This window comes from Elephas maximus, chromosome 5, assembly GCF_024166365.1.
Source record: "Elephas maximus indicus isolate mEleMax1 chromosome 5, mEleMax1 primary haplotype, whole genome shotgun sequence".
Classification (NCBI taxonomy): domain Eukaryota; kingdom Metazoa; phylum Chordata; class Mammalia; order Proboscidea; family Elephantidae; genus Elephas; species Elephas maximus.
Window position 1 is genome coordinate 49656963 of NC_064823.1, and position 27943 is coordinate 49684905.

Sequence of the window (27943 nt, forward strand, 5' to 3'; positions counted from 1 at the left end):
AACCCCGGAGGTCATGGTCCCCAGACCTTCTGCTAGCCCAAGACAGGAACCATTCCCAAAGCCAACTCTTCAGACAGGGAATGGACTGGACAATGGGATAGAAAATGATACTGGTGAAGAATGAGCTTCTTGAATCAAGTAGACACATGACACTATGTTGGCATCTCCTGTCTGGAGGGGAGATGAGAGGGCAGAGGGAGCCAGAAGCTGGCCAAATGGACACAAAAAGAGATCGTGGAGGGAAGGAGTGTGCTGTCTCATTACAGGAAGAGCAATTAGGAGTACATAGCAAGGTGTATATAAATTTTTATATGAGAAACTGACTTGATTTGTAAACTTTCACTTAAAGCACAATAAAAAAAAATACAGAAAAAACTACCTGTGGAAAATGTGTTCATAGAGAACATCCCAATGTTTAAAGGTAAAGCAGAGGAAGAGAAGCAGGCAAAGGAGATGGAGAAGGAATAGCCAATGAAGTCGGAAGAAAGCCTGAAGAACATAGTGACATAAAAGCAAAGACAACGAAGTATGGCCAACTGTATGGAATCATTCTGAGAGGTCAAGTAAAATAAAGAAAAGGGATCTAACCTTTGGATTTGGGCAACACAGTAGTTGTGTGCCTTGAGAAGTACCTTGAAAAGAAAATGTGAAATGAAGAAAGGGATGTAGCACTGTAGACATCTCAAGATATTGTACTATAAAGGAGAGCTGAGAAATGGAGGTAATGTCTAGAGGAATATGTGGCATCAAAGCAGGGCTCTTAGATAGGGATGCTTAAGCATGTTTTTAGGCTAATAGGAATGATCTAGTAGAGAGAAAATGATGGTATAAGAAAGAGTATGCTAATGAGCTATGTATTTCCTTGAAAGACTTTTCAATGGTAAAGCTGTGAATGGTGGGGAGACTGAAAATGATGAAGCCTCAGGTATAGGAAAATGTGGCTGTGTAGGGTGATGAAGGAGTACCTAGCCTAAAAAAAGAAAAACAAGTAAAATTGATTCAAAGAATTTGAGAGCATCAGAGTTGGAAGGGCCTGAAAAGGTCTTCTAACCCAACCCTCTCATGCAGATGAAAAAACACTCCCCTGTTACTTTCTGTCCAGGTTATCCCCCACCACATCCAAATACTCTAATAAAAACATTGACTGTAACCAGAAAAAAAGGAGACAGAGATAGTGAGTATGTGTATTTTAGGAATGAAATTTTTTAAAAAAAACAAGAGGAGATGGGATCCAGAGAATGTGTATGAGTGTTGGCCTTATATATATACAGTAAAACCTTTGAAAACCAGAACCTGTGTAAGGTGGAAACCTGTCAGAGAAGGAAAACTCAAATATTTTCCCCTAATAGAAAGCAATAGAAAAGTGGTAAGACTGCACCCTGTCAAAGGTGGAAAAATTATGAAACCTGGAACAAGGCAGTTCTACTCTTGAGTTCCAGCTCTCACAGGTTTCACTGTAATTCGTAGGAACAGGAAGAAATGCAACAAGTATGGGTAGAGATACAGGTAGATTCAGTCGTGAGAAGGTGAGGGAAAGTCTGATACTGATTATGTTTTTCTCAATGAAGTGTAAGGTATGAGGCAAGTAAGGTGTGACAAGGAGGAATGTTTGGGTAGGAAGCTTAAGCAGAGAAGAGAAGGTATAAAATACTCTTTGGGGGGAATGGAAAGTACATCTGGGCATTGCGTGTGGCCATTTGAGATATGAGGACTTATGAGTGGGTGACTGAGGGGGGTTGGTGAGGAACATCATAGGAATCAAGGAGATCAAGGAACTGAAAGACCAGAGTATTGGCTGGGTCGACCACCTGGGTATTAGTGGTTAAGTTAGTAGCTGAGCTAGCTCTTGAATCCAGATATCCTGACTTGCAGTTTGATGGGTTATAATTTTACTGAGAACATTGGTTCGGAGCATTACCTTTTTGTGCCTCCCTTTTTTTTTTTTTTTTTTTATTCCTCTAACAGTCAACCCTGGTGGTGTAGTAGTTAAGAGTTCGACTGCTAACCAAAAGTGGCATGATTTTTTGTTTTGGCCCATACATGCATATTATAGACTTTTGTAGGCTGGTGCTTTTCTTTCACTTATCCCTACCAAATCCCTACAGTATATATTTATTAATTTTTTGGCATGTTTTTCCTTGTGTTTTTTCTCTTTTAATCTGTTCCATTAATATGCATTTATTAAAGTACAAAAGCTTGCCCCTTAAGTGGTAAGGGGCAAATGAAGAAAGAAGTTTAGGAATCCTGTTGCCTTATAAGAGCTGGAATGAGCAGTAAAAGAGAGACCTGGTTTGTATGGACTCTAATAATAATCATAATAATCGACAGCATTCAGATAGCCCTTTATACCTTGTGCTGTGCTTTCACTTATCTCATTTGATTTTTGTAACTGCCTTTTTCAGATGGGGAAACTGAGGCTCAGAGAGGTTAAGGGTCTTGACCAAGGACATATACCTAGTAAGTGGCAGAGTTATTAGCCATAGTGTTCTGTCTCTGTGTCTCCTGTTTTTTTTTTTACTGAAGTGTTTTGCCTCTTTGCTTCTCACAATCCATTATATCCAAAGCGATAACAAAGAAAAAGTCTGCTGGGTAGAAAATAATGGCTGATTGGAGGCCTCTTATAATACAAAAACATTTTGTATTTGTTTAAAATATAACACTTAATAGGATTAAATATTTATCTACCATCTACTGTGTTTGGTAATTCAGAGAACCAGGAATGATTATGAAGTAGGCACTGATTTAATCTAGTAGGGACATAGGAATGTGAGTTCCTGAGAAGCTTTTCTTGAACCCCCTCCCACATCCCATATGTGCTTCCACAACACCCTGTTTTGACTAAATTCTATATAGAGAGAATACAGTACTAGTCACAGAATGAGTTCTCAAAAAAAATTTGTCAAAAGAATAAAGATTATTAAACAAGCAATTACAATAGTTTGGTAGATGCTAGAATGGGAAAATAATTAAAAAAAATTTTTTTTTTTTAGGAAGCACATGTTGAAGGGGATGTCAGGAAAAGCTTCTGGAAGAAATGACTTCTAACATGATGAAGAGTTAGCTGGGGACAAGCAGGGGTGTTAGGCCTGGGAGGCAGCATACAGAATGTATAAAGTTTCAGAGATGCGAGGGAGCATGGCAACTTAAAAGAACTAAAATTTAGTACAGCTGAAGTTTAGGGTGCCAAGTCAAGAATGAGAAGGTAGGCAGGGAGTGGTTAGGGCCTTTTATTCAAAAGGCCTTGTAAGCTGAGTTGAAGGAGTTGGGCTCCACCATGGAGAGGCATAGCAGAGTTTTCAGCAGGAAGCTGTCATAATCAGGTTTACATTTTAGACGATAACTCTGCATTGTGTAAATTACAATGGGGAGGAGCAAGACTGGAAATGGGGAGAACAGTTAGAAAACAATTTCAATACTTAGGAAAAAGGACTGGAGTGGTGGCATTTTGTCTGAAGAGAAGCAGACAGAATTTTAAAATATTTTGGAGTGTGCATTAACATGATTCTGTAATTCACTGGACATGAGCAAGGAAGAAGTAGGAGGAAGGAGTGACTCCTCAATATCTAAGTCGAGCAGCTAGGTACATGGTGGCTTCATTCTCTAAGATAAGGAATGCTATGAAAAAAGATGGATAGGTTTGCAGAGAAAGGTTTTGAGTTCAGTTGTGGGTATACTGAGCTTAAAAATCTTGTGAGACAATCAAGTGGAGATATCCAATAAGTAGTTAAGTATACCGGTTAGAATCTCAAGATACCTTTGCTTTGCCAGACTCAGCATATTTGTCGTAAGTGCTACAGGGGTAGAACAGATGTCTTAAGGAATACATATAGAGTGAGAAGAGAAGAGAGCCGCAAAGGGTGGAACCCTGAGGAACTCCAACATTTAAGGGATAGAGGACAAGAAGTCTGTAAAGAAGACCAAGGGGAAAAAAAAAAAAAAAAAAAACAGAGAGGTAGAAGGAAAGTAAAGCAAGTAGCAAAGTGCTGTGATAATTCAAGAGGGAAAGATGACATTCAGTTTTGTGGTGTACCTTGCAGGAGGCTTTACTTGGATGACCCTTAAGGAATGGATACCATTTACGAAGAAGAGATGCAGTGGGAAGGAGGAATAAAACCATGGGAAACAAATTAACAGTTTAATTTGACTGAAATATAGGGTCAAGAGAGAGAAGTAGGGAGAAAGCTGACAAGATGGTTTGATGTCATATTGTGGAAAACCTTAGATTCTGGGTAAGTTGTTGTAACTTTATTCTGTGAGAAAAAAAACATTATATTTGGTGCTAAGGGAAAGACAAGAATGCAAAACATGCTTTGAACCCTGAATACCTTACCACTTTATTATGGAAACAAATCTAGGCACCTGAAAAGAATAAAAATTCAGAGTGATATCTGATTAATGAGAGAAAATTCTATAGAAATTTTAATAGTATGAAGGTCAATTCGAGCTGCAGTAATTTAGTCTTGTCCTGGTTAAATAATAATTTGAGCTAGTCATTGTCTTTAAAAAAAAGTCTTATCCAATTTGAATGCTCTTTAGAAAGAATATTCTCTTTGTGGATGTATCTCTCAAATTCCTTCATTCAAAAGGATATATACTGTAGTAGTTTTTATCTGATGATCTTTGGTCCTCAAGACAAGTTCTTTGTCTGTCTAAAAAAGCGGCAATAGTTCCAAAGATTCTAAAGCAATGTCGTTGTTGTTAGGTGCCATCGAGTTGGTTCAGACTCATAACCATCCTATACACAACAGAACCAAACACTGCCCTATCCTGTGCCATCCTCACAACTGTTGCTATGCTTGAGCCCATTGTTGCAGCCACTGTATCAGTCCATCTCGTTGAGGGTCTTCCTCTTTTTCGCTGACCATCTATTTTACCAAGCATGATGCCCTTCTCCAGGGACTGATCCCTCCTCATAACATGTCCAAAGTATACGTGACGAAGTCTCGCCATCCTTGCTTCTAAGGAGCATTCTGGCTGTACTTCTTCCAATACAGATTTGTTCATTCTTTTGGCAGTTGTGGTATATTCAGTATTCTTCACCAATACCACAATTCCAAGGCGTTAGTTTTTCTTTAGTCTTCCTTATTCATTGCCCAGCTTTCACATGCATATGAAGCAATTGAGAACAGCATGGCTTGGGTCAGGTGCATCTTACTCCTCAAGGTGACATCTTTGCTTTTCAACACTGTAAAGAGGTCTTTTGCAGCAGATTTTACCAATGCAATGCATCTTTTGATTTCTTGACTGCTGCTTGCATGGCTGTTGATTGTGGATCCAAGTAAAATGAAATCCTTGACAACTTCAATTTTTTCTCAGTTTACATGATGTTGCTTATTGGTCCAGTTGTGAAGATTTTTGTTTTCTTTATGTTGAGGTGTAATCCATACATACATCCGAAGGCTGTGGTCTTTGATCTTCATCAGTAAGTGCTTCAAGTCCTCCTCACTTTCAGCAAGCAAGGTTGTGTGATCTGCGTAACACAGGTTCTTAATGAGTCTTTCTCCAATCCTGATGCCCCGTTCTTCTTCATATAGTCCAGCTTCTTGGATTATTTGCTCGACATACAGATTGAATAGGTATGATGAAAGGATACAACCCTGGCGCACACCTTTCCTGACTTTAAACCATGCAGTGTCCCCTTGTTCTGTTCAAATGACTGCCTCTTGATCTATGTACAGGTTCCTCATGAGCACAATTAAGTGCTCTGGAATTGCCATTCTTCTCAATGTTATCCATAATTTGTTGTGATCCACACAGTTGAATGCCTTAGCATAGTCAATAAAACACAGGTAGACATCTTTCTGGTATTCTCTGCTTTCAGCCAGGATCCATCTGACATCAGCAATGATATCCCTGGTTCCACGTCCTCTTCTAAATCTGGCTTGAATTTCTAGCAGTTCCCTGTTGATATACTGCTGTAGCCACTTTTGAATGCTGTTCAGCAAAATTTTGCTTGCATGTGGTATTAATGATATTGTTCGATAATTTCTGCATTAGGTTGGATCACCTTTCTTGGGAATAGGCATAAACATGGATCTTTTCCAGTCGATTGGTCAGGTAGCTGTCTTCCAGATTTCTTGGCATAGACGAGCGAGCACTTCCAGCACTGCATCCATTTATTGAAACATCTCAACTGGTATTCCACCGATTTCTGGAGCCTTGTTTTTCACCAGTACCTTCAGTGAAGCTTGGACTTCTTCCGTCAGTATCATCAATTCCTGATCATATGTTACTTCCTGAAATGATTGAATGTTAACCAGTTCTTTTTGGTATAGTGACTGTGTATTCCTTCCATCTTCTTTTGATGCTTCCTGCATCATTTAATATTTTCCCCGTAGAATCTTTCAGTATTGCAACTCGAGGCTTGAATTTTTTCTTCAGTTTTTCAGCTTGAGAAATGCTGAGTGTGTGCTTCCCTTTTGGTTTTCTATCTCCAGGTCTTTGCATGTGTCATCATGATTCTTTGCTTTGTCTTCTCGAGCCACCCTTTGAAATCTTCTGTTTAGCTCTTTCACTTCATCATTTTTTCCTCTTGCTTTAGCTACTTGATGTTCAAGAGCAAGTTTCAAAGTCTCTTCTGACATCCATTTAGGCCTTTTCTTTCTCTCATGTCTTTTTAATTACCTCTTGCTTTCTTCATGTATGATGTCCTTCCACAACTCGTGAGGTCTTCAGTCATTAGTGTTCCCTGTGTCAAATCTATTCTTGAAATGGTCTCTAAATTCAGGTGGGATATACTCAAGGTCATCCTTTGGCTCTTTTGGACTTGTTCTAATTTTCTTCAGTTTCAACTTGAACCTGCATGTGAGTAATTGATGGTCTGATCCACAGTCGGCCCCTGGCCTTGTCCTGACTGATGATATTCAGCTTTTCCATTGTCTCTTTCCACAGATTTCATAGATTTGATTCCTGTGTATTCCATCTGGCGAGGTCCATGTGTATACTCACCATTTATGTTGGTGAAAAAGGCATTTGCAGTGAAAAAGTCGTCGGTCTTGCAAAATTGTATCATATTATCTCCGGCATTTTTTCTATCACCAAGGCCATATTTTTCAGCTACAGATCCTTCTTTTTGTTTCCAACTTTCACATTCCAATAACCAGTTATTATCAGTGCATCGTAATTGCATGTTCAATCAATTTCAGACTGCAGAATTTGGTAAAAATTCTCAATTTCTTCATCTTTAGCCTTCGTGCTTGGTGTGTAAATTTGAATTGTAGTTGTATTAACTGGTCTTCCTTGTAGGCGTACGGATATTAGCCTATCATTGACAGCGTTGTACTTCAGGACAGATCTTGAAATGCTCTTTTTGGCAGTGAACGCAACGCCATTCCTCTGCAAATTGTCATTCCCGACATACTAGACCGTATGATTGTCAGATTTGAAATAACCAATGCCAGTCCATTTCAGCTTCCTAATGCCTAGGATATTGATGTTTATGCGTTCCATTTCATTTTTGATGATTTCCAATTTTCCTGGATTCATATTTTGTACATTCCACATTCCTATTATTAATGGATGTTTGCAGCTGTTTCTCCTCGTTTTGAGTCATGCCACATCAGCAAATGAAGGTCCCAAAAGCTGGACTCCATCCACATCATTAAGGTCAGCTCTGCTTTGAGGATGCATCTCTTCCCCAGTTGTCTTTTGAGTGCCCTTCAACCTGAGGGGTTCAACTTCCAACACTATATCAGGCAATGCTATTCATAAGGTTTTCACTCTCTAATTCTTTTTGGTGGTGTACCACCACATCCTTTTTCCCAGTTTGTCTTAGCCTGGAAGCTCAGCTGAAACCTATCCACCATGGGCAACCCTTTTGGTATTTGAATACCAGTGGCATAGCTTCCAGCATCCTAGGAGCACACACACCCCCACAGTATGACAAACTGACAGATATGTGGGGCCTAAAGCAATATATATTCACAAACACAGATATTGATGCATATGCTTTGCTTTACTTACCATTAATTTAGGAGTTTCTGGGTGGTACAAATGGTTAAGCACTTAACTACTAGCCAACACATTGGTGGTTCAAACCCACCCTCAGAAGACAGGCCTGACAATCTGCTTTCAAAAGGTCACAGCCTTTAAAACCCTGTGGAGCAGTTCTACTCTGCACACATAGGGTCTCCATGAATCAGAACTGATTCAAAAGCAACTAACTACCACAGCATTAATTTAATAAATACATGTTAAACATTTATTACCTGTCAGTGATGCAATAGAGCATCATGGTTAAGGGCATGCACTGCAGATTGAGACACACCTGAGGTCACATCCCAGTTATTTTGCACTCAGTGGAGGGAAATACATTGTAGTCTCACTTCAAATACAGGCAGTTCCTAGATTACAAACAAGACCTGTTCCTAACTTTGTCCTTAAGTCGAATTTGTAGGTAAGTTGGAACAGATCGTTCTTATTCAGCCTTACTTTAGTGCAAGAAGAGGCTCAAAGTCTCTTCAATGATTTAAAAGCTGCACGTGCAGCAAGTGAAGGTGACTGTGATGAAGAAGTTGTTGGGACAGCAGGGTCACTGCGAATCCACTAGAAGGCAATGCGTTTGGGTTTTTTTGTTTTTTTTTTTTTAGGGGGGAGGGGTTGGTTCAAGGTTTTCAAAATGAGGGCAAAATTTACATAACATTAAAGGGCAAGTAGTTGTCTGTAAGTCAGACATTTGTAACCAGGGGACTGCCTTTAGTTTATACTTTGTGTGCATTATGGTTTTTCTTAAGAGGAAATTTCCATTATTATGTACCCAATTGTTAATGCTATTATAAAATGTAATTGGTATTTTTTAAAGGGGAGAGGTGAGGAGTGATTTTAAAGAACTAGCTAAGCCACAGAGTGAATCATCCACATTTAGAGGACTGAGAGTTGGCCATAAATGTTGGTGAAATGATTCTGTGCTGCAGTCACTAGGTGTCACTATTCCACAACATTGCTCCAAAAGGATACACCCAGAATACCATACATGAACACACATCCAGGAAAGACAAAAAGTTGCTTATATTAAAGGATATACATATACACACACATGATATTTATATAAGAAGTGAAGTTCCCAGGCACCATGTATCCTCTCACTGTTTCTTACTAGGTCCATAAAAAAATAGAATCATAGATTTAAAACTGATCAAGGTCTTAGATCACCTAAGATACTCCCTCCCCACCCCATTTTATAGATTTGGAATTGAGGAGCAGAGGGAAGAAGTGACAAGTGATTTAAACAGAGGGCTTAGACTGCCCACTCTTAAAATACCACACTGTGCATTTTTAATATGTACAATCAAATAGACATTCTGATAAAACCTCTAAGCCTATCAGAATTTTCTACTATTTTAAAGACCAGGCTCGCAATATGAAGATAACAATACATATTTATGCTAATAAAAATTCTCCATCAAATACGATAGTTCTTGCTATAAACTGTAGAAATCACTCTAATAAAAACATATGTATGTATGTGTGTAGTATTTATAGTCAGACTTATTACAAAAAGGATCTCAGGAAGCTTATTAAAGTAAATATAGCATAAAAAATTTTTAAGTGATATAATCAGAAAGAAGATAAACCAGTATGAAGTCTATCATGTATATTAGCAGAAATAATTATTTCTGCTAATGTTCACGATGTACAATAAACTTATCCAGTAATCTTATATTTTGCTGTGTGTTCTCAAATGATTCTGCTTTCCCTAGCTGAGAGTGCAAACTAGGAAAAGTAGATAGTACTATTCCCATTGAAAGATGAAGAGAGATTGTAATTTATTCAAGATCATACAACTACTGTATTTCTGGTTTCAAAGCCCTCATTCTTTCCATTATGCCAGCTACACAGACATGTAAGGAGAGGACTCTAACAGAATGTTGTCACTGTAGCTCTTAGACAACTAGGTTACCACCATTACTTCTAAATTATACAGGTAGGCTTTTGCCTACATCAGATTTATTTTAAACAATTGCATAGCGCCGTTGACCAGATGTTTTTCTGCCAAGAGATTGACTCCTAGTCCCCCTGCCAAAAAAGTTGTTAAAAAAGTTAAAGTTCATAAATTTAACTTACCTACATTGCAAATTACAAAATTATACTAAGGAAATAGGCATTTAAATATGCCTAATTTCTATTTGGAAACCCTTGGTGGTGTAGTGGTTAAGTGCTACGGCTACTAACCAAAGGGTCAGCAGTTCAAATCCACCAGGTGCTCCTTGGAAACTCTATGGGGCAGTTCTACTCTATCCTATAGGGTTGCTATGAGTCGGAATCGACTCGACGACACTGGGTTTGGTTTTTTTGGTAATTTCTATTTGGTCAGATAAGAAAGGCTCAGGGGAAGAAATAAGTCCAAAGGAAGATAGAAGTAAGGCGATACCTAGAACAAAGACGAAAGGAGATAGGCACAATGTTAAAAAAGAGAGAAAGGAGCAATGGAGAGAGAGAGATAAGGCCCATATATCCTGCCTATCCTGCTTCTGATCACTACATTATTCATGTATTTTATTTTTCCTGTTTAGCTGCTTTCATCTAAAGTTGTACCAGAAATCTATCCTAGCCAGGGTCCTGGTTCTTCAAATTCCATTCTAGGTTTTGGTCCAACTTTTTCTGAGTTGTCCTATTGATTCCGTGTCTGTCTTTGCCACAATCATTCAGGATCTTCCTTATTCTATGATTTGCTTTGTTTTTATTAATGTATTTGAAAAACCTGTACTTGGTTTTAGAATCTCTTACTCTTCTATCAAAGATTCATTTCTTGTTAACCATGCTGAATTTTTTCTTTTTAAGTATCTGGAATTTGTAAATTCTTAGTCACTCAATGTTTATTACACAAATTTTTATTGACTGCCCACCACTGCCAGAACTATGTAGATCAAGGGTAAAACCAGATATGGCCCCTCCTGTAATGAAGCTCACAGGCTTACAGTTCCATCTAAGTTGGAATAGGCCCACTACAGCCTATCTCCCCCATTGCTTTTAACCAAAAACTCTGGGTAAAATGCACAAAGCAACTACCTGAGGACTCTAAAAAGTAAACAAATGGGTTTTGGTATGGTTTAGTCTTCAGCAGCAGTCTTTGTAATGAGAAAAAGTAGGTGGATTGTGCAGGGGAATCAAATTTCTCTTTCTCTTGTTGCTTTGATCTGAAGGCAGGCCCCAATCATGCAACTGTGTAAGGGCAGCACAGGACACCAAAATTACAATACAAACCCTACTTTCATAGCCTGGGGAGCTGGGAAAATGGACCCCTATAGTCCAACCACAGTGTGAGGGGTGTTTGCTTCTTCTTCCCACAGCTTTGAACTAAGAGTAGGTGATATTTATGGCAGCATAGGCAGCTAAAACTCAGAGAAAACCCCTTATTCTGGCCAGAGGAACCAGGAGATGAGACCCTGAGAGCTAGAGAGTATGGAGGAATCTAGGAGAGGAGAAAGCTGCAGAAGGGAAGGAGTTCCTTAATTCTGAGTATGGACCAAACCAAGTGTCTTGGGCCTCTTCAAGCTGTACATGCATGAGACAGACCCAAAGCACCATAGTAAAGGCTTTGAGAACAGAATTAAGATGTCAACTACTGCCCAAGTCACAGACTAACCCCTGAGTGGTTAGTGGGCCTAAAGCAGCATAGCAAAGGCTTTGAAAACTGAACTGAGATTGGAACCACTGCTCACTGAAAGCAAGAGAGAACTTTGCTCTGCACATAACCAAGTTGATTGCCATTTTCTAGATATTAACATCTAAGCCTTGTGAGAGCTTTAGTGTGTACCTGGCCCAGTGTCTGGCACATTTTAGGCACTTTAGTTTTAAGAGTGTGGGCTCTGGATCCAGACTGCCTGATTTTGAACCCTGCTCCGTTTACTTGCTATGTGACCTTTGATAAGTTAATTTAGGTGTTCCAGGACAGGAAGGCATGGACATTAGGCCTGAGCCAAGAGGAAAGGGTTGGGTATCCCTGACCTGAGAGAAACAAGTGAGGCTACCATAATTTGTTGGGGTCATCATCTAAGGTAAAAGCCCTAAGGGGCTATGCCCTAGAAACCAGGACAAATTAAGGTAACACTGAGTGTCAAACAAAGCTGCCTCAACTGAGCTCAGTCTCTGATTAGTTTAAAGTGATTAGATTCTCTCCACCACCAGCTTCACATCTTTTTCTCTGGAGGAAAATATAATTCAGAGACTGTACAATTTTTTATATGTAATGTCAAGCTTTCTATAAAAATTAGTAGCCATACTAACTGTATAACCAACCATAATCCAAGAAACAGATTCAAAGGTGACCCAGGGTTTTAGTTAGCATACAAAGACATTAAAATAGCTATAATTAATATCTGCCAAAAGGGGAAAGACAAATTATCTTCAAAGAAATCATGGTAAGAAGGACAGTTGAATTCTCAAGAAAAACTATGGGAGTAAGAAGACAGTGGAATAACAGCTTTAGTGTGCTGAAAGAAAATGATTTCTAGCCTAGAATCTATATCCAATGAGAATCACTTTCAAAATTGAAGATGAAATAAAGACATTTTTCAGGCTAATAATAATAATGAGAGAATTTATTGCCAACAGATCTATACTAAAAGGAAATTCTAAGGTTAGCAAGAATATGGAGTGACTGTAAAGGCAGGTTACAGCCAGTGCAATAAGGAAAGAAAAAGAGATAAATTGTATAAAATTGAGGAAGGAAGAAATAAAACTTATGTTTTCATACCACATGCTTATGTGCTTAGAAAATCCAAAAGAATGTGTAGATTAACTATTAGAATTAAGTGAATTTATCAAGGCCTGAATACAAAGTCAATGAAGAAAAATTACTTGTATTTCTATTGCAAATAATGTTACAACATAAAATGTGTATGTATTGTTTAATGAGAAACTAATTTGCTCTGTTAACTTTCACCCAAATCACAATAAAATGTTCAAAACATTTTTTTTCTGTATACTAGCAACACCAAATAATGAATTTTTTTTAAATGAGACTATTTGTAGTAGCATCAACAAATATGAAATACCTAGAAATAAGTCTAATGAAAGATGTGAAAGACCTCTGCTCTGAGAACTCCAAAGAAGATTAAGAAAATCTAAATAAATAGAGGATATATAATATTCAAGGATTAGAAAACTCAACATTGTGAAGATGTCATTTCTCCCCAAATTGATCTATAGATTCAATGCACTGTGTGCGTATGAGAGAGAGAGAATTGACAAGTTGATTCTAAAATTTATGTGGAGATGCAAAGGACCAGGGAGTCAATCCAATTCTGAAGAAGAAAAAAACTGGAGAACTTACACTACCAGATATCAATACCTATTTTATAAGCACCGGTGTAATGTTGGCATAAGGAGAGACATATGGGCCAGTGGAACAGAATAGAGTCCAAAAATAGATTCACATATATATGGTCACCTAATTTATAACCTGGTGGCAACGGGTTGGTTAACTTACAATGGTGACATCGCAATGCAGTAGGTAAAGCATGATCTTTTTAATAAATGGTGCTGGGTAAATTAGATATCCATATAGGAAAAATGAATTCTGATCCCTTCCTCATACCATACCTGAAAAATCATACCACATGTGGACCATATACCTAAATATAAAAGGCAAGCCAATGATGCTTCTAGAAGAATACATAGGAGAATACCTTTATGACCTCATGGTAAGCGAAGATTTCCAAAACAGTAAAAGCTTTAACCATAAAGGATAAACTGAACTAAATTAAAAACTGTTCGTTAAAAGGCATCATCAGAGTGAAAAGGCAAGCCATGGAATGGGAGAAGATAGTTGCAATTTATATATATGACAAGATTCATGTTTAGAACACATGAAGAATTCCAACAAATTAATAAGAAAAAAGAAGCCAATACAATATAAAAAATAAATGAGCAAGAGAGTATAGCAGACACTGTGCTAAAAAGGACATACTCAGGTTGTCATTAAATACTTGAAAAACTGTTCAAGCTCATTAGTCATCAAGAAAATGCAAACTAAATCCACAATGCAAAATCCCCAAAATAGTTAAAAGGAAAAAGACAATACCAAGGGTAGTAAGGACATAAGGAACTGGAAATCTAGTGAATTGATAAATGTAGAGTAAATTGGAAAATCGTTTGGCATCAACTCCTGTCATAAAACAGTAGAACACATGTGCACAAATATTCATAGCATTACCACCACCACCCATTGCCATCTAGTCGATTCCAACTCATAGCAACCCTATAGGACAGGATAGAACTGCCTCATAGGATTCCCAAGGCAGTAATCTTTACAGAAGCAGACTGCCACATCTTTCTCCTGCAGAGCCGCTGGTGGATTCTAACCACCAACCTTATGGTCAGCAGCGAAGCACTTCACCCCGTGCCACCAGGGCTGCTCTTCATAGCACCACATGTACACAAATATTCATAGTGCTATTTATAACAAAAGTGCCCCTTAAATAGAATAGATAAATTATGGTATATTCATGGAGTAGAATACTATACAGCCATGAGAGGGAATTAAAGTATATGCAAGAGCGTGGAATGCAAAAATAATGTTAAATGAAAAAAAAAAGCCAGATAAGGAGTATATACCATATGGTTTCATTTACAGAATGTTTGAAAACAAAATTCATCTGTGGGTGTGAGAAATTAGGATAGTAGCTACCCTTGAGGAGATGTTTAGTGACTAAAAAGGGGATATAAGGGAAGCCTCTAGGGAGCTATGGCTGATAACCAAAAGGTCAGCAATTTGAATCCACCAGGTGCTCCTTGGAAACCTTATGTGGCAGTTCTACTGTGTCCTATAGGGTCGCTATGAGTCGGAATCCACTCGACAGCAGTGGGTTTGGTTTGGTTGTTTTCTAGGGTGCTGGTAATGTTTTGTTTCTTGAGCTAGGCGCAGGCTATTCAGGTGTGTTCACTTTGTTAAAAATCAGAGAACTATACAATTATCACTTGTGAACTTTCCTATATATGTGTTTGTGATGGTTAATTTTATGTGTCAACTAGGCTAGGCTACAGTACCCAGCTGCTTGATCAAACACTAGCCTGGATGTTGCCATAAAGGTATTTAGACGTGATTAACATTTACAGTCAGTTGACTTTAAGTAAAGCAGACTATCCTCCATAATGGGGGTGGGCCCCCTCTAGTCAGTTGAAGGCCTTAAAGCGAAAACTGAGGCTTCCCAAAGAAGGAAGGAACTCGGCCTCAAGACTGCAACATAGAAATCCTGCCACATTTCCAGCTTGCTGGCCTGCCCTACCGATTTCTGACTCCAGACTACAACATCAAATCTTACCTGAATTTCCAACCTACTGGCCTGCTCTACAGATTTTGGACTTGCCAGCCCCACCATTACATAAGCCAATTCCTTAAAATAAATTGATCTTAATCTCTTTCTCTGTGTATCTTTCTGTCTTCTATATACCCTCCAAAAGGAAAACCAAAGAAGAATAGATCCCTTTGAATTATAGTGCTGGCCAAGAATATTGAATATACCATGTACTTCCAGAAGAACAAACAAATCTGTCTTGGAAGAAGTACAGCCAGAATGCTCATTAGAAGCAAGGATGGCAAGACTTCATCTCACGCAGTTTGGACATGTTTTCAGGAGGGACCAGTGCCTGGAGAAGGACATCATGCTTGTTGTGATGGTTAAGGTTCTGTGTCAACTTGGCTGGGCCATAATTCTCAGTGGTTTGGCAGTTGTATGTAATGTGATCACCTCCATAATAGGATCTGCTGTGAGTAGCCAAAGAGTTGAAAGAGAGTTTCCTTGAGCATGTGGCCTGCATTGAATGTAAGTGGACATTCTGGCAAGACTCGTGGGTTTTTGCTCGCTCTGGATCCTGCAGCTGGCTCCTATTCATCTGACCTCCAGTCTGTGGGACTTGAGCTAGCAGCTTATCTGCTGTCTTGCCTGCCTAACTTTGGACTTTTCGATGTTTGCAGCCTTGAGCAAGAGCTCTGCTGTCTGACCTGTCAATCTTGTGTTCACCAGCCCCTGCAGCTACGTGAATCAGCAGAAGCCTCTATTCTGATCCGTGGACTTGGGACGCTTCAGCCTCTACAACCGCATGAGCCATTTCCTTGATATAAATCTCTCTTATATATATTTATACACTTTACTGGTTTTGCTTCTCTAGAGAACTCAGCGTAAGACACTTGCTAAAGTAGAGGGTCAGAGAGGGATTGACACAGTGGCTGCAACAACAGGCTTAAACACAGCAACAATTGTGAGGATGGTGAAAACCAGGCAGTGTTCTGTTGTACATAGGGTCAATATGAGTTGGAATTGACTCACCAGCTCCTAACAACAACAGCAACATCCCCTATTGGTTCTGTTTCTCTGGAGAACCCTGACTGATACTGTTATATCGCAATAGAGAGAAAAAAGTTGTGCAGAGTTCCTATTCTTATTATAGGTGACTACCCAGTAAAATACATCATATGCTTTCTTATTTGATAGCAGTAGAAAAGGGTTAGACTATGATCGAACCATTTGTCTATATAAGAACCTCTACTACCTGTGAAGAAAAATATCCTTTATTTTTTTAAAAAGGGATGAAGATGTTTTATTCTCATTCATATTAAAGGAAATCAAAGTTGTTTCATGCTGTATTAGTTTGTTAGGGCAGCCATAACAAAATACCACAAACAGGATGGCTTATAAGAACAGAAATTTGTTGTCTCACAGTTCTGGAGGCTAAAAGTCCAAATTCAGGGTGTTGTCAGAGCCATACTTGCTCTGCTCCAGAAGAAAACCCTTCCTTGTTTCTTCCAGCTTACGGTAGAGCCATGCATTTCTTTGTTGTGCCTTGGCTTGTAGATGCATCTTCACATGGCCATCTTCCCTGTGTGTCTCTCTGTGTCTTGTTCTCCTCTTTTATAAGGACAGCACTCATATTGGATTAGATTGTGGCCCACCCTACTCCAGGATGACCTCGTGTTACTTAACTGATTATATCTTCAAAGACCCTATTTCCAAACAATGTCATGGTCACAGGTACCAGTGGTTAGGACTTCAACATAAATTTTGGGGAGTACACAATTCAGTCAATAACACATAATGTAAGCACTGTATATCACACAAATATGCACACTCAAAAGGCAGATATTAAGTGGCATTCATTTTTTTAATGAAAGCAACCTATTTTTTGTTTCAGGGATATCAGACATTTCCCTATCTATATCTTCTGCCAAATTGAATAAAAATAGGGCTTCTGTGAGTTCTGATAAAAAGTGTGGCACTACCTATGTAGAGAAAGTTGAACAACCTTTTAAACTTTGTACTGGACACCCCTTCCAGATCTGGTAGAACCTATGTCTTCTTAAAGAATCTATTTCAAGCATACAACAAAACTTCATTCATCATGTGATTAAAATGCTCTAATGTAAAGCAAGGGTGAGAGCCATACTCACCTAGAAGAAAAGATTTCTGCTGTCATTGGCCTGCTGCCTACTGCTTTACTCCACCCCTACCCAGATGGTCTCACTTATCAGTAGCCTTGTGTCTCTGCACTTTAAGACAAATAATAAGACAAACAATAACCAAAATAACCTGTTGCCATCAAATCTATTCCAACTCACTTTAGGGCAGAGTAGAATTGCCCCATAGGTTCCCAAGGAGCAGCTGCTGGATTCTAATTGCCGACCTTTTGGTTAGCTGCTGTAGTTCTTAACCACTGTGCCACCAGGGCTCCTCTAACCAAAATAACTATCACTTTTTGCTAGGCATCTATGCTAAGCATTGTGGTAAGAAGTTTACATTTATTACTTTGTGTAATAATAAAGAGTATTTGGTTCAAATTCCAGCTCTACCTCTTGCTAGCTGTGTGACTTTGGGAAAATTATTTATTTACCCTTCCTAGGGTCTCAATCCCCCATGTGTCTGTCAGTTTGTCCTACTGTAGGGGCTTGTGTATTGCTGTGATGCTGGAAGCTATGCCACCACTATTCAGATACCAACAGGGTCACCCATGGAGGACAGGTTTCAGCTGAGCTTCCAGACTAAGACAGACTAGGAAGAAGGACCCAGCAATCTACTTCTGAAAAGCATTAGCCAGTGAAAACCTTATGAATAGCAGCGGATCATTGTCTGATATAGTGCTGGAAGACGAGCCCCCCAGGTTGGAAGGCACTCAAAAGATGACTGGGGAACAGCTGCCTCCTCAAAGTAGAGTCGACGTTAATGATGTGGATGGACTAAAGCTTTCGGGGCCTTCATTTGCTGATGTGGCACCACTCAAAATGAGAAGAAACACCTGCAAACATCCATGAATAACCAGAACCGGAATGACAAAGTATGAATCTAGGAAAATTGGAAATCATCAAAAATGAAATGAAATGCATAAACATCAATATCCTAGGCATTAGTGAGCTGAAATGGACTGGTATTGGCCATTTTGAATCAGACAATCACATAGTCTACTATGCTGGGAATGACAACTCGAAGAGGAATGGCGTTGCATTCATCGTCAAAAAGAAGATCTATCCTGAAGTACAACACTGTCAGTGATAGGATAATATCAATACGTCTACAAGGAAGACCAGTTAATGTGACTATTATTCAAATTTACGCACCAACCACTAGGGCCAAAGATGAAGAAATAGAAGATTTTTATCAGCTGCTGCAATCTGAAGTTGCTTGAACATGCAATCAAGACGCATTGATAATTACTGGCAATTGGAATGCGAAAGTTGGAAACGAAGAAGGATCAGTAGCTGGAAAATATGGTCTTGGTGATAGAAACAATGCTGGAGATCAAATGACAGAATTTTGCAAGACCAACGACTTCTTCATTGCAAATACCTTCTTTCACCAATGTAGCAACGACTATACACATGGACCTTGCCAGATGGAACACACAGAAATCAAATTGACTACATCTGTGGAAAGAGACGACATAAAAGCTCAATATCATCAGTCAGAACAAGGCCAGGGGCTGACTGTGGAACAGGCCATCAATTGCTCATATGCAAGTTCAAGCTGAAACTGAAGAAAATCAGAGCAAGTCCACGAGAGCCAAAATATGACCTTGAGTATATCCCACCTGAATTTAGAGGCCATCTCAAGAATAGATTTGACGCACTGAACACTAGCAACCAAAGACCAGACGAGTTGTGGAATGACATCAAGGACATCATCCATGAAGAAAGCAAGAGGTCACTGAAAAGACAGGAAAGAAAGAAAAGGCCAAGATGGATGTCAGAGGAGACTCTGAAACTTGCTCTTGAGCGTCGAGCAGCTAAAGCAAAAGGAAGAATTGATGAAGTAAAAGAACTGAACAGAAGATTTCAAAGGGCCTCTCGAGAAGACAAAGTAAAGTACTATAATGACATGTGCAAAGAGCTGGAGGTGGAAAACCAAAAGGGAAGAACATGCTCAGTGTTTCTTAAGCTGAGAGAACTGAAGAAAAAAATTCAAGCCTCAAGTTGCAATAGTGAAGGATTCCATGGGAAAATATTAAACGAAGCAGGAAGCATCAAAAGAAGATGAAAGGAACACACAGAGTCATTATACCAAAAAGAACTAGTTGATGTTCAACCATTTCAAGTGGTGGCATATGATCAGGAACCGATCGTACTGAAAGAAGAAGTCCAAGCTGCTCTGCAGGCATTGGCGAAAAACAAGGCTCCAGGAATTGATGGAATATCAACTGAGATGTTTCAACAAACAGATGCAGCACTGGAGGTGCTCACTCTTCTATGCCAAGAAATATGGAAGACAGCTTCCTGGCCAACTGACTGGAAGAGATCCATATTTAAGCCTATTCCCAAGAAAGGTGATCCAACCGAATGTGGAGATTATAGAACAATATCATTAATATCACACACAAGCAAAATTTTGCTGAAGATCATTCAAAAATGGCTGCTGCAGTATATCTACAGGGAACTGCCAGAAATCCAGGCCAGTTTCAGAAGAGGACGTGGAACCAGGGATATCATTGCTGATGTCAGATGAATCCTGGCTGAAAGCTTAGAATACCAGAAGGATGTTTACCTGTGTTTTATTGACACTGTGCAAAGGCATTCGACTGTGTGGATCATAACAAACTATGGATAACATTACGAAGAATGGGAATTCCAGAACACTTAATTGTGCTCATGAGGAACCTTTACATAGATCAAGAGGCAGTTGTTCAGACAGAACAAGGGGATACTGATTGGTTTAAAGTCAGGAAAGGTGTGCGTCAGGGTTGTATTCTTTCACCATACCTGCATAATCTGTTTGCTGAGCAAATAATATGAGAAGCTGGACTATATGAAGAAGAATGGTGCGTCAGGACTGGAGGAAGACTCATTAACAACCTGCATTATGCAGATGACACAACCTTGCTTGCTGAAAGTGAAGAGGACTTGAAGCACTTACTAATGAAGATCAAAGACCACAGCCTTCATGTGATTACACCTGAACATAAAGAAAACAAAAATCCTCACAACTGGACCAATGAGCAACATCATGATAAACGGAGAAAAGACTGAAGTTGTCAAGGATTTCATTTTGCTTGGATCCACAATCAACAGCCATGGAAGCAGCAGTCAAGAAATCAAAAGACACATTGCATTGGGCCAGTCTGCTGCAAAGGACCTCTTCAAAGTGTTGAAGAGCAAAGATGTCACCCTGAAGACTAAGGTGCGCCTGACCCAAGCCATGGTATTTTCAGTCACATCATATGCATTTGAAAGCTGGACAATGAATAAGGAAGACCAAAGAAGAGTTGACGCCTTTGAATTGTGGTGTTGGCGGAGAATATTGAGTGTACCATGGACTGCCAAAAGAACGAAGAAATCTGTCTTGGAAGAAGTGCGGCCAGAATGCTCCTTATAGGCAAGGATGGCAAGACTGCATCTTACATATTTTGAACATGTTGTCAGGAGGGATCAGTCCTTGGAGAAGGACATCATGTTTGGCAGAGTACAGGGTCAGCGGAAAAGAGGAAGACCCTCAACAAGGTGGATTGACACAGTGGCTGCAACAATGAGCTCAAGCATAACAACGATTGTAAGGATGGCGCAGGACCAGGCAGTGTTTCGTTCTGTTGTTTATAGGGTCGCTATGAGTCAGAACCGACTCGATGGCACCTAACAACAACAACCTAACAAGGGTCTCAATTTCTACATCTGTCCAATGGGGAAAATGATGGTAACTACTCCATAAAAAAGCTGTGAAAATTGTATGAGATTATTCAATTAATTTATTATTATTAAATATTTCAAATAGTCCAACTTGTGTTACCTATTATATCATTTAACCCTTATAATAATGAATGAATTAAGCATTATCGATATCATTATTTTACAGATAAGGAAACTGAGGCATAAGAAGATAAAGCACTTCCCATATTTATGAAATGATAAAGAGGAGAATGAAATACATACCTATCACAGTTTCAAAGCCCTTGCTTTTAGTCACTAGGCATAAACCTAAACCAAACCAAACCCATTGCTGTCCAGTCAGTTCTGACTCACAGCAACCCTATGTACAACAGAATGAAACACTGCCCAGTCTGCACCATCCTCACAATCGTTGCTATGTTTCAGTCCATCGTTGCAGTCACTGTGTCATTCCATGTCATTGAGGGTCTTCCTCTTTTCACTGACCCTGTACTTTACCAAGCATGATGCCTTTGATGCCCTTCTCCAGGGACTGGTCCCTCCTGATAATATATTCAAAGTACATGAGACCAAGTCTTGCCATTCTTGCTTCTAAGGGGCATTCTGGTTGTAAGTCTTCCAAGACAGATTTGCTCGTTCTTCTGGCAGTCCGTGGTACATTCAGTATCTTGGCCAGTGCCATAATTCAGAGACATCAATTCTTCTTTTGTCTTCCTTATTCGTTGTCCAGCTTTTGCAGGCTTATGAGGCAATTGAAAACACCACAGCTTAGGTCAGGCGCACCTTAGTCTTCAAAGTGATGTCTTCACTTATTAACACTTTAAAGAGGTCTTTTGCAGCTGATTTTTCCAATGTAATGTGTTGTTTGATTTCTTGACAGTTGCTTCCATGGGCATTGATTGTGGATCCAAGTAAAATGAAATCCTAGACAACTTCAGTATTTTCTCCATTTATCATGATAGTGCTTATTGGTCCAGTTATGAGGATTTTTGTTTTCTCTATGTTGATTAGGTAGTTCAACCTTTTTCAGAACAAAACCTTATAGAAATGTTTAAATGTTAGACCTGTAGACATTTCAAATGGACAACGTAAAAAGATAGCATATATCAGTAACTTATAGATGTAGGTATTTATGTGGTTGATCATATTTCAGTTTTAATTTTCCCATAGTCTTTTATGCAGGTGTGTGACTAAAAATAGAGTAAATTAGCAGTGGAAGTTATCTCAAACATGCCATTTCAGTGAATGAAATAAAGAACTGAGTTTTCTGATATATGCAGTAAAGAGATGGCTCACCATTATGAACTATTGAGAAGTGTTAAATTTCTGTGTAATAATGGTTTTTAAAAGTTTTGTACATGACTTTGGTTAATAGTTTTAAAATGAGTATTTGGAGCTTTTTTGATTATGAAGATATCTGACTTGGATATGGTACAACTATGATAAAAATTATTAAAATTGAATCTCACTTAATCATATTCACTTTCAGATAGATACATATATAAAAGAGACCCTATTGCCGTTGACTTGATTCCAACTCATGACGACCCCTTGTGTTTCAGAGTAGAACTGCTCCATAGGGTTTTCTTGACTATAATCTTTATGAAAGTAGATTGCGAGGCCTTTCTTCTGTGGTACCACTGGGTGGGTTCAGACTATCAACCTTTAGGTTAGTAGCTGCTCAAAAACCCCTTATGCCACCCAAGGACCTTAGGTGGAATTAAAGCCTTGTTTTTCTTTCAAATTATTTTTCCTTTTAACTCTTAGCATGTACAACACAGAATCGATAAATGAACATTCGGAGGATCAACCACCCCCAAAATCTGCTGAGGTAAAAACTTAAAACTATAACTTAATATGTGGTGTAAAAATCAATCTGATCTTAAAATTTGTTTGTAAAGTTTAATGAAGTTTCTTTTATATATCTAGTTAAAAAATGAGAAGTGGTAATTTTGAAATTTGCAATTTTAATGGGTCTTAGGAAATGAGCGGAAGGTGATTTTGGAGCAGATGAAAAGAGTTGACTAGAGCATTTTGGAGCTAAAGAGGGCAGATTTTAGTAACAGTAGAAATGTAGCTTATTTTTGATTGCCACATCCAGGAAGAACTCGATAATTAAATTCACAGAGGTGAAGACAATCTAAATTAATTAAAATGTTGTGTTGTATATTTTGAAGAGACCCAAGGTTTTTTTTTTTTTTTTTTTTTCTGAATGTATGCGTTAAGTCATTAGATCTTTTGCTGGTCTCGTTTTAATAAATAATAATTGTTCATAATTAGAATTATAATTTTTTTCTATTTTTAGAATAGGTGTTTCTACATTTCTTTGGTGCCAGAAGAGCCCTTGTTTTAAATATTTAAAATATTTGTCCTTGATCCTAATAAATTTATTAATCTGTGAAGACTTCTTCCTAGCCTATGTTAACTTATAAATTCTGAAATAATAAAATTTAAAATAATGTGGTTTTACCCTATACGACCCTTCGCCCTAATCAAAATTCACCTTTTGTGTCATTACCTTAGCATGTTTGGACAGTGACAAATTTTCCGGACCAATTGTCTACACTAGAGCTCCAACAGGTAATCATGATCAGGTTTGAAGAACTTTGACCTTGAAAAGGTACATAATTCATTTTAGCCATCAGCTGCTGTGGTGCCCATCTCCCTAGTCATTAAATGTTACCTCCCCCTTTCCTTCATCACTCCATGCTCTCTAGACTTTTTTATGATTTCCTGTGACAATGTGATATTCTCTGTCACTGCACTCAAATAAAATATTATCAGAACACCCAGTGTCGATGTCTGTGTGTGCATGCACACACACATATACACATCATGGTGACCATGAGGCACATTTGGGAATTCCTACTCCAGGGTTTACTCTACTCTTTTTTTGTTTTGTTTTACCCTAGAGGACCAGACCAAACCCACTGCTGTGAAGCTGATTCCAACTCATAGCAGCCCCATAGTGTTTCCAAGGCTGTAAATCTCTATGGAAACAGACTGCTCCATCCTTCTCCTGTGGAGCTGCTGGTAGTTTTGAACTGCCAACCTTTTGCTTAGCAGTCAAGTGCCTTAACCAGTGTGCCACCAGGGCTGCAACCCTAAGGGAAGCCTCTCAATGTTGACCGACATCAAATATTTCTTTTTTCCCACTCTAAAGTCTCATAATTAGACAAACCACCATTAAAAGGCCTGGAAGACTGAGGTACATCCATGAACTTTCTAGATAAGTTACATATAAATATGAGTGGAAGCAATGAACCTTGAATATCTGAAGGTCTGACCTATGTATTTTTCACTTTTCTTTCATTTATATAATATTTCAAATGAATTAAGTTCAAATAAAATTATTTTTCCCTTATGTCCAATTTAGTTATATTTTCATTCTACAAGTTTTGGTGAGTTATCTTTGGAAGGTAGACTGAAAAGGGACACTTAATTATTCTGCTCACTCTACAGGCTCACTTATTAAGCTTGCATAAATGATAAATGAAAATGGCAGAAACTTAGGGTTTATAAAGATAAATCAAGATGCCCATCAAAATACACTCCACTCACATTCCCAAATGCCAGACAATGTCTATTAATACAAAGCATGAATCTTCTTTTGTGTGCGTAATTTCCCATATTGACAGTAATAATATAAATTATGAGATTTGATGGTTTAGTACATTCATAAAATTGTATGGAAAGTATGTTTCTTAAAGGATTTCATTGTTTTGCCTCAGATCCTCAGAGATACTAGTGAACATGGAGAAGCTAAGGGAACTGTGCTGCCAAAAGAAGAGAAAACGTTACCACAGTCGATATATATTCCTTGTCCCCCACAAGGGACATTGAATAAAATTATTACAAATGGTATGTGAAATAAGAAATGTAAATGGAGAAAAAATGAAAAATGTATTTGATGACTCTTAAAATACTAGACAACAAAGCCACTGCTTAATTTGCGTATTCTAGATAATCAGCTCTATTACAAGCAATATATGGGCAAAGAGGGAGTATTTCCTGTATCTGTACAAAAAAAGGTCTGTTGCTTAACAAGTCTATCTTTTAATCTTTTTCATGCCTTTCCATGGCAAATTTTTGGAACTAAAAACAATATTGATTAAAGATTTTTATTTAAAACCTTCTTTTGACATTTAATTTTAAGTTAGCTAGAAAGAACGTTATATTTCTGGTAATATTAGGGTTTTTGTTAAAATTACATCTCAAATTTTAAAACTGCTGCAGCCTTGTAAAAAGGTATGTGAAGCTTGCTTTTCAACTAAAATTTTAAAAGTATCTCTTATTGCCACCAAATATTTATAAAGGAAAATTTCCTAAATTTTTCTGGCTAGTCTATGTAATCAAACTTCAGAGATTTTGACCTCCAGAAGTATAAATCCTATAAAGAACAAAAATCAGATTAAAATATGAAAAAGGATAAGTAATTGAGTTTTAAAAATGTACTTTCTTATTCACTGATCTAAAAAAAAATTGTTTTTTAATTAACATCGGTTTTATTAAGGCACCGAATCGAACTTTGAACTGGAATGGGCCTCATCTACTAGTATAAGTGAATGGACTCTTTTGTAAATATAATTTCTGCCCATAGGTCTTAACAGATAGGAGAATTGTTTGATTACTTTTTTAAAAACATGCACATCCCCATGACCCTGTCTATTTAGTGAGCAGTTTCTGTAAAGCAGTTGTTGGAAGTAGTACGGGGGCCTGTGGAAGAGAGAGAAATGTGCCGGTCACCAAAGGTCATTCACTGATGTTGGGATGCAGAGTTTATTCAGGAACAAATTAAGGGGTTCTAAAGTACCATGCACTGAAATGTCAAATTTAGCTCAATAGCCCATGACCCCCTTGTTTTCTTTCATTTTTGGTTTTGCAGTTTTATAGAAATTTACAAGAAAAGGAGATCTTCATAGCTTCCATGTTTCTATCTTGGGAGTGGGGTGCACATTCTTGTACTCTTTTCACAATCTCTTTCCTTATCTATCTCGTCTCTCTGTCTCTTACACACACACCCTATGCTCACACTGTCTCCTTTATACACAAAGTATAGAATCCCAATCTCTAGATGTGCTTACAACTTGTTCGGAGTCACCTCTGCCCCATCATGAGATATATGCTATAAAATCATGTAAAATTGGAATTACACAGCTAAAGAAATCCTTAAAATAGCGTGTACTCTGGATAATAGAAAGTAGAGCTACAATTTCTCTATAAATCATATTTAATTTACCAAAACAGAGTATACACAAGTTCATATAAATAAAAAAATCTTAATTCTTAACCACACACAGAAATCAATGTCATCATTTTTTTTCAAAAAAAAGCATCAATTTATTTTAATATATACAGATAATAGAATCCTTAGATATTATCAAAAACCAAACCCATTGCCGTTGAGCTGATTCCAACTCATAGTGACCCTATAGGTCAGACTAGAACTGCCCCCATAGGGTTCCCAAGGAGCAGCTGGTGGATTTGAACTCCCAACTCCTTGGTTAGCAGCTGAACTTTTAACCACTGTGCCACCAGGGCTCTTAGATATTACCATTGGTATATATATTATTCCCCCCATGTGTCTGTCAGTTTGGAATATCAACTAAGATGTTTCAACAAACAGATGCAGCGCTGGAGGTGCTCACTCATCAATGCCAAGAAATATGGAAAACAGCTTCCTGGCCAACTGACTGGAAGAGATCCATATTTATGCCTATTCCCAAGAAAGGTGATCCAACCGAATGTGGAAATTATAAAACATTATCATTTTTTTTTGATCATTAATACCACACACAAGCAAAATTTTGCTGAAGATCATTCAAAAATGGCTGCTGCAGTATATCTACAGGGAACTGCCAGAAATTCAGGCCAGTTTCAGAAGAGGACATGGAACCAGGGGTATCATTGCTGATGTCAGATGAATCCTGGCTGAAAGCAGAGAATACCAGAAGGATGATTATCTGTGTTTTATTGACTATGCAAAGGCATTCGACTGTGCGGATCATAACAAATTATGGATAACATTGCGAAGAATGGGAATTCCAGAACACTTAATTGTGCTCATGAAGAACCTTTACATAGATCAAGAGGCAGTTGTTCAGACAGAACAAGGGGATACTGATTGGTTTAAAGTCAGGAAAGCCGTGCGTCAGGGTTGTATTCTTTCACCATACCTATTCAATCTGTTTGCTGAGCAAATAATACAAGAAGCTGGACTATTATGAAGAAGAATGGGGCATCAGAATTAGAGGAAGACTCATTAACAACCTGCATTATGCAGATGACACAACCTTGCTTGCTGAAAGTGAAGAGGATTTGAAGCACCTACCAATGAAGATCAAAGACCACACAGCCTTCAGTATGGATTGCACCTCAATGTAAAGAAAACAAAAATCCTCACAACTGGACCAATGAGCAACATCATGATAAATGGAGAAAAGATTGAAGTTGTCAAGGATTTCATTTTACTTGGATCCACAATCAACAGCCACGGAAGCAGCAGTCAAGCAATCAAAAGACCCATTGCATTGGGTAAATCTGCTGCAAAGGACCTCTTCAAAGTGTTGAAGAGCAAAGATGTCACCTTAAAGACTAAGGTGCGCCTGACCCAAGCCATGGCATTTCCAATCACATCATATGCATGTGAAAGCTGGACAATGAATAATGAAGACTGAAGAAGAATTGACACCTTTGAATCGTGGTATTGGCAATGTACTGCCAAAAGAACGAAGAAATCTGTCTTAGAGGAAGTACATCCAGAATGCTCCTTAGAGGCAAGGATGGCAAGACTGCATCTTACATATTTGGGACATGTTTTCAGGAGAGATCAGTCCCTGGAGAAGGACATCATGCTTGGCA

At 38.4% G+C, this 27943-nt stretch overlaps 1 protein-coding gene across 1 annotated transcript in view; it reads left to right on the forward strand.

The window, feature by feature from the left end:
* LOC126077537 (sodium/hydrogen exchanger 9B1-like) overlaps window positions 1–27943 on the forward strand; it is a 126815-nt gene that overhangs the window by 4804 nt on the left and 94068 nt on the right. The window contains exons 2-4 of the mRNA XM_049887065.1: window positions 22850–22913; window positions 23606–23662; window positions 24814–24943. Coding sequence (XP_049743022.1) covers window positions 22850–22913; window positions 23606–23662; window positions 24814–24943 — 251 coding nt within the window. The remainder of the gene's footprint in view (window positions 1–22849; window positions 22914–23605; window positions 23663–24813; window positions 24944–27943) is intronic.